Source organism: Piliocolobus tephrosceles, chromosome 17 (assembly GCF_002776525.5).
Source record: "Piliocolobus tephrosceles isolate RC106 chromosome 17, ASM277652v3, whole genome shotgun sequence".
Taxonomy (NCBI): Eukaryota; Metazoa; Chordata; class Mammalia; order Primates; family Cercopithecidae; genus Piliocolobus; species Piliocolobus tephrosceles.
The window spans coordinates 1,250,805-1,258,803 of NC_045450.1; the positions used below are offsets into that span (position 1 = coordinate 1,250,805).

Sequence of the window (7,999 nt, forward strand, 5' to 3'; positions counted from 1 at the left end):
GTGTGCCGTGGGGTGACGCAGGTTACTGGTTAGTGGGGCTGTGTGCCCTGGGGGTGACACAGGTTACTGGTTAGTGGGGCAGTGTGCTGTAGGGTGACGCAGGCTACTGCCTTAGTTGTGTCTCCCCAAATCCATATGTTGATAGATACCCCCTAGCATGATTGTATTTAGAGGCCGGGCCTTTCCAGAGGTGATTATGGTAAAATGAGGTCACGTGGTAGCTCTAATCCAATGGGGTTGTGTCCATATAGGAATTGCAGCTGAGGACACAGACACACCCAGGGGATGACCGTTGAGGACACAGAGAGAAGGTGGTGTCTACAAGCCAAGGAGTGGCCGCAGGAGGAACCCACCCTGCAAGCACCTTGGTCTCGGAGCCCAGCCTCCGGGAGGGGAGGACCCCGTCCTGCTGCCTGCACTGCCCGCCTCGCGCGTTTGTTTCACATTTACCCAAACCAAGCCCTGCCTCCTGCCCGAGGAAGCCCAGAGCCCCGCAGGTGGGCGCCCACCTATGCTGACGTTGCGCATCTCCTGGGTGACCTGGACTTCCATGTTGCGGCTGTCGCGCTTCTCCCGGGCACGCTTGCTGCTCTTGGAGCCCACGCCATAGTCCCCCAGGGGCTGCAGGCTCTCGTTGAGGGGTGTGACGGCGGCCGAGGGCACAGAGGATGTGGGTGTGTTGGACTTGGTGCCTGTGGTGCTGGGTGTGGCGGCCGCTGAGGACTGGCCTGACTCGGACATTTCATCCTGAGGACACTAGGGCCAAACACAGGGAGGAGGGAGAGCGAGTCAGTGTGGGCCCCTGGCCTGCGGCTCTGGCGTGGCCGCCTGAGGCCCCGCACACCAATGCCTTGCACTTTGCTTCGCTCAACACCCTGCGGGCCAGAGCTCCTCTGCCACCCACCAGGCTAACCCTTCTGGGCCTCACCACTCCTGAGTGGCTCTGCTCATCCGGCCGCTGCCTCTGGCTCCTCAGAAGCAGTGCCACTCTCCTGAAATGGCTTGGAACAGGGCTTTCCACTGGCGCCCTCCCCAGGACAATTGCTTGTAATGGGCCAGCGCCTTGCCGGGGATACAGCGGCAGCCCCCCGTAGCTTGTGGCTGCTCAGAAACAAGTCTAGCCCAGGCAGTGCAGAGGGCTCTGACGGGACTCAAGAAGGGTTGGTCAGGCCGCCACCGCTGCCCGGTCACCATCGCTGTGCTAAAGAGCTCGAGGCTGGGCCCACCTGCGTCTGCCCCATGTTCCTCCCCGGGCTCAGGTCAGGGCCAGGGAATGATCATAAGGTGCTGACCCTGTGGCTTGACTGGACCAGAGCTCAGCCCTGAACACCAGCGCAAGTGCAAAGAAACCGCAATCCCCTTCTCACAGAACGGGACGCCACCAAGATATTGTGGGGGGTGGGGGCAGCCCAGATTATGAGAAACTGCAACCAGCTGTCTACCTCGGGAAGCTCATTAGGGAGCAGCACATTCTATGTGATGAATACGGAATGTGAACATTCTTTCCGATGGTCTTTCCTAACAAAGATACTGAACCAGCCCAAGAAAAAGAGCCCCCAGCGTTCTCCTCTTAGCTGACCTGATCACCTCCCATGCAGAGCTTGCCTGTGGCCCCTGACCCTCCTTGAGGTACAGGAAGAGGCAAGGCCTCAGAGGCACCCTGGTGGCTACTGTGTGTGTCCCAGGCAGCTGCTGGCGGGGAGGGTCCCGTGGTTTCTCAGAGGGTGCACCGCAGGGGACTCTAATGCTGAGGATCTCACCCAGGGAGGAGCTGACGGGGGGGTGTCCAGCCCTCTCCACAGCCGACTTATACCGGCCTTTAAGTGACCAGGGCAGACGGGACTTCCAGAAGTCACGGCCAGTTCTGACCTCTGTCTCTGCCCGGCCTCTCTGGTCACCGCCAGGCTCAGGGCACGGGGCCTCTCTGTACCGGACACAGCCACTCGCTCAGAGGACAGATTTCTGCTTCACCTACCAGGCTCCTAAGATTTTCTAGAAGGAATCTCAAAATGACACACCTTCCTCTATAGTAGCCGTTCTCAATCGGGCTGACTGCCCCGAGGGGATGCTTGCAAAGTCCAGAGACATTTTTGTGGTCACACATGAAGGGGGTGCGCCTGGCATTTGTGGGTGGAAGCCAGGGATGATGCTCCATACCCACTGTGTCCCAGAGGCCCAGGGCCATACGCGTCCAGCCCCAAAAGGTGAGCAGTGCCGAGGGAGAGCCCTCACACGGGCGCAGCCCGCCTCCCGGAGTGGCTTTGTGGAAATGTCCGAGATGGGCTGTGGCTCTGCAGCTGTGCCCAGTTTGAGAAGAAAACCCTTGCTCTTCACGTCACCACTCATGCTGGAGGAGGCGAGTACCGCTCACACAAGAGTCTGCGCTGACGTTCTCAGAGAACCTGTCTACCCAATGCGTCACAGGCACCTGGTGTCCCACTGGACTCTGCTACCACTCGGCACAGAGAAAACAGGGAACCCCATGTGGCCAGGCAGGGCGTAGCTGTGCACATCAGACAAACGCTTCTGGGCTACCTTCCTCCACGGCCGGGTCCCCGGCCTGCTCCTGACCCTCATGGTGGCTGTGGGGAATTCTGCAGTCTGACTGCGCCTCCCCTAGGTGCCCCTAGCTCTCTGTCACCCTATGGGGCCACCACTTACCCATGGGACACTCCCCCTGGCCACAACTTACCTAAAGGCAAACCTCTCAACCTCCTAAACATCAACGTGTAGCAGTGACCTCCAAATGCATTGAAAGAACCCAAACTCTTAGCGGTCATTCCTCACCATGAGTAGCCACAACTGTTTGGTTAAAACACTGAAAATACAGTACATAAAAACAAAAACAAAACAAAACAAAAAACAACAAAAAAATTAAGAAATTAGAAAACCTCAAAACCTAGAGCATAAAATAAAAAGAACTTAAATGTAATAATTTAAAATAAAGAAAAATCAAATAAAACACACCCATGAACGAAAACATAAAACACTACAATTTATGAAGAGAGAGACGATCTCGGACAATGCAGGAGGTGAAAGGAAAGACAACATGAGAAGAAGAGGGGGCCCAGAGCGGGCCTGAGGAGACAGCCCGGAGGCCAGAGAGCGTCAAGCAAGGGCTCCCCCTGGCTGAGGCTGACGTGTCTTCAGAGGCCTATGGGCAGGTCCCAGCTCCAGGCCCAGGGAGTGTGGGCCAGAGAGAGTGAGAGGAGGTGGGCCCGGGGAGCCTGCAGCCCCGCCGCCCTCTCTCCAGCCCTGAGCACGGGGAGGACAGGGGAGTGTGCTGGGGGACGAGCGTCCCAGATGCCATGGGGGAGCTCCCTCCCAGAGCAGCACAACAGCAGGTGGGCTGACGGAGCAGGAGCCTGCAGCAGCCCCCACAGGCACGATGGACACTCAGGGGTGGAATGACAGTCGGCAAAGCGTGCTGCAGGAAGCTTCTGGAGAAGTCCCAGACCCCACATCCACCAGCCCAACCCAGCCCACAGGTCCAGGGGCTCTGCCTCTGTGGACATCCTCCGACGGCCCCTGTGGGAAATCCACCAGACCCGGGGCACCCCCTCTTCCCCGGAAGGTGGCCGTCTTTACCTGGCACTGAGGCCAGTGAGCTGACAGGCCAAAACCGGCGGTAAGCGACCTGGGGCCCTGAACGAGTGGCCTGGCTCTGCGCCCCTGTGCTCTGAGGTGCCCTCACTGGCTGGCTGTGAGTACCTGCTGGGGCGGGGCTCTGCCTTCTCAAACCCAGAACCCAGGAAGTGTTACCAGCAACAGGCAGGGAGAGGACCAGAGAAAAGGAGCTTTCTCTTCACCTTTCTGCCAGAGGAGGGCAAACCCCACACTCTAGACACTGATGTTCCCCCGAGAGCAGAGGCGCGGCTCTCAGGGGCAGGCTGTCCGGCTAGAGCCCAGGTGAGCGTGAGGCTTTACGTGGGGGTGTGGTTTGAGAGAGGGTCACTAAGCTCAATCCTGACAGGCCCTGGACACCCCTGGCTACAGAGTAGTCAATCCAAGGGCAGGGAGGTCTAGCCTGGACTAGCAGGTGCCGACGCGAGGCCGCGTGGAGCAGCCACAGCCGCACAGGGCCTGCTGGGCAGCCTGAGCCCGACACCCTGGCTGGGTTTCTCCATCCTGCCACACATGCGGGGAGAGGACAAGTGGCCCAGAGAGAGCGGCGAAGGGCTGCCTGCAGACGGGGCTCCCGCCCCAGTGAACGGCGAGCACCAGCAACAGGGAGGAGCCTCTCACTCCATGGCACGGCTACAAAACCTGGTAGCTGGAGCTGGACTGCAGCTGGCCGAGGTCACTCAGGTGCCAGTGGTCCCCCGCAGGCACGAGCTTGCCCCCCATCTGTGCACGTACCGTGCCGTCAGCCAGGGGGAACACGTTCAGGGAGGTGGGGCGCTCCTTCCTGCTGAAATGGGGGGCGAGAGGAAGGAAGCGATGGTTAGAGGGTGGCCGTGAAGAGAACCCAAGCCCTCCCAGGGCAAGCAGGCCTTGAGTGACAGGGCCGCTCCATACCAGCCGGCAGCCCCAGCTTGAGCATCTACTCAGTTACGATCCTACATGGGGTTTCCCCTCCCATGATGCTGCAGTTTCTCATTTTTAAGTTCAATTTTAAACGGTCACAAGCCAGGTGTGCTGAGAAGCCCCACAGCAGGGCTGGCCACGGGACTTGGCATCACAGTCAGCGCCGTGCGGCCACCATGAGCAATGCCTTTGTGGACCGTGGTCTTCTGCGCTCCCAGCCCTGCCTCCCTGTGGTGTTACCGCCGGCCCTGCCTCTGCCCCTGGCACCAGCAGAGGGAATCCAGCCTTCCTGCCCCTGTGCCTTGCTCCTTGGCCTCTCCTGCCCATCCTCATTGCTCCTGTTTGTGAGGCTGCCTCACTGCAAAATATCTGAATACGACACGTGCAGAGTAAGGACTGACCCTGACACACCTGCCGGAGCCGGAGCCTAAGCCTGAGGGGCGTCTTCTCCCTCCCCACTCATCCTCTCTGCTGTCAGGGAGCCCCGAGCCTGAAGACGGACCCTGGGACAGCCTGGCCTTGGACAGCCTGGCAAGACAGTAGGAGTGTCTGGGAGCTGGAGCTGTCAGGACAGGGCTCGGTGCCCCCTGCTGTGGGCTCAGTCCCTAGGGATGACCTCCTGTGGGCCATAAGCAAGAGCGGGGATGGAGCCTGAGGTCTCCCTTCACGTCCTCCTCCACGGGAGGCTTCCAATCAACAGCCCAGAGGTCCCAGAGGCCAGGCCGACTCCCCACCTCCTCAGGTCTGGGTGGGGGGGGGCAGGCCACGCAGTCCGACCCTGGAGCCCACACTGCCCAGGGCTATTCAGGACAAGAATTTAGAGTCTGCTGGCACCACAGCCTCTGCTGCTTACATCTCAGTCCTGAGGCTGTGGGCGGGAAGGGAGCTTCCTCAGGGGTCCCAGGAACCCGCTCTGGCCATGCTTGGAGGATGCAGATGGCAACGGGGGAGCGCAGCGGGCGCTGCTGACTGGGAGCTCCGAAGAATGACCCTGGGAAGGGGTCTCTCCTTGTGGGGTGCATACAGCTCAGGGGACTGGCCGCCTGGTCTGTTATGTTCAGGACAACACCGTATCCTGTAGCACAAGGGTCCCAGGGCCAGCTGGGACTGGACTGTGCCATCTTGGCCGCTGGTCCATGGCACTCAAGCTGTTCTGGCAATAGCCATGAGGTTGCCTGGCCACCGTGAAGGCAGCCAGCCACCAGGCCCAGGGAGCATGAACCCAGTGGGAGGCTGGGCCTCAACCGCCCTGTCTGCGCCAGGGCCTCCTAGCCCCACTTCCACTGGGCTCCCAACGCTGGTGCGGGGAGCGCCTCTCCTGAGGCCCAGTCTTTTTTTTTATTTATTTTTTATTTTTTTGAGACGGAGTCTCGCTCTGTCGCCCAGGCTGGAGTGCAGTGGCCGGATCTCAGCTCACTGCTAAGCTCCGCCTCCCGGGTTTACGCCATTCTCCTGCCTCAGCCTCCCGAGTAGCTGGGACTACAGGCGCCCACCACCTCGCCCGGCTAGTTTTTTGTATTTTTTAGTAGAGACGGGGTTTCACCGTGTTAGCCAGGATGGTCTTGATCTCCTGATCTCGTGATCTGCCCGTCTCGGCCTCCCAAAGTGCTAGGATTACAGGATTGAGCCACCGCGCCCGGCCCTGAGGCCCAGTCTTGACGCCATCAGACACGTTTCAGTCCCTAGACCGAAACCGATGTGGTCCCGGCTGTCACCAGATGCTACAGGGGACAGCAGGGACAGAGGGACCTCAGGCCTCCCAGGAGGCCAAAGGAATGCACGTACGGCTCTCCCACCCACACAGCTCCATGACGGGCTGCAGCTCAGCCAGGCCACCGCCTCCGATGGAAATCACCCGGGACCAGGAGCTGCCTTCGCTCTTTCCTTTGCTCTTCCCCACTGGCCCCCAGGCCCTGGCCTCACGCTCGTGAGCGTTTGCCGACTAACCCCATACTCCCGATTTGCCCTTGCAGCTCCCTCAGGGGACGCAGATGCTCCCTGGTTCAGAGACCACCGCCCCAGGGGTCACGCCACCCTCGGGGATCACGCTGCCCTTGGGATCATGGGAGTGCTGCCGGCTCTGACACAGGCTGGTGAGGGAGGGAGCTGGGCAACGAGTCCAGGTCCGACTGATGCAGAAGGGGGCCTTCCTTGGCCCGTTGCCCCCCGAGTCAGCACCAGCCCCACCTGACCCACACCCCTCCTTAGCAGGAGTCAGCGCTGTGCCTTCGTCTGTGACCGAGGCGGTACTTGTGGAGCGAGGGCAGAGCATGGACGGCCTGGAGGGCAGCGCTGCCTGGCTGCGTGGCTGTGCAGGGGGCCCAGTGGTTGTCACCTTCTCAGTGTCAGTCTCATGAACACGGCCAGGCGGCCCTTCCGACCTCTCACATCTGCCATAGGAAACACCTCACAGCAGACCAAGCAGCCATCTTGGGCTGATAACTGACGCCCTAATGTGCCCGCTGTTCGGCCCCCAGCACCACAGTAGACACACCTCATGGGTTTTACCTTTTCCTCCATGACTGGCGAGGACTGCGGGGCAGCGACAGACACAGCAGCACACGGCAGCGACAGCACAGAGGGCGAGACAAGGAGACAGGCGTTAGAGGGCGTGGCAGCAGTGTGTGCACACGCTACATGGATGGTCAGCATGTGGTGATGGCACAGAAGGCGAGACAAGGAGACAGGTGTTAGAGGGTGTGGGCAGCAGCATGCACACATGCTCACATGGACGGTCGCACGCTTGCACGGACGGTCACACAGACGGTCAGCATGTGATGATAAGGAGACAGGCGTTAGATGGCGTGGCAGCAGCGTGTGCACACGCCTGCATGGATGGTCACACAGACGCCCAAACGGATGGTCACACGCTCACACGAACGCTCACATGGTCACACGCTCAAACGGATGGTCACATGGATGGTCACACGGACGCTCATATGGACGCTCACGCGGTCACATGCTCACACAGGCGGTCATGCTCACACGGACGGTCACACACTCAGACGCTCACACGGACGGTCACACTCACATGGACAGTCACACAGACGGTCATACAGACACACAGACGGTCACACACACGGATGTTCACATGCTCACACAGTCACATGGACACTCAGACATTCACATGGATGCTCACATGGATGGTCACATGCTCACACAGACAGTCACACGGACACTCACACGCTCACATGGATGCACACCCTGTCACATGGCCGCTCACATGATCCCACGCTCACATGGACGGTCACACAGATGCTCACACTCACACAGATGGTCATGCTCACATGGACGGTCACATGGACGGTCACACGGAGGCTCACACGCTCACATGGACGCTCACACAGACGGTCAAACGCTCACACAGATGGTCACGTGGACGGTCACACATACGGTGAGACGCTCACATGGACGCTCACACGGACGGTCACATGCTCACATGGACACACATGCTCACATGGACGGTCACATG

The 7,999-nt window shown here is 60.0% G+C and overlaps 1 protein-coding gene across 8 annotated transcripts in view; it reads right to left on the reverse strand.

The window, feature by feature from the left end:
* The window catches only part of MAPK8IP3 (mitogen-activated protein kinase 8 interacting protein 3), a 61,685-nt gene that overhangs the window by 23,807 nt on the left and 29,879 nt on the right, over window positions 1-7,999 (reverse strand). For 3 of the 8 annotated variants that reach the window (XR_002725693.1, XM_023189164.1, XM_023189162.1), the window contains exons 5-6: window positions 4,267-4,411; window positions 510-756 (exon numbers count right to left, since the gene is read on the reverse strand). Coding sequence is in view for 7 of the 8 variants with exons in the window: in XM_023189164.1 (XP_023044932.1) it covers window positions 510-756; window positions 4,267-4,411 (392 nt within the window). In the remaining variant the exon portion in view is untranslated. The other 5 variants (XM_023189166.1, XM_023189163.1, XM_023189165.1 and 2 more) reach the window with 5 other exon arrangements.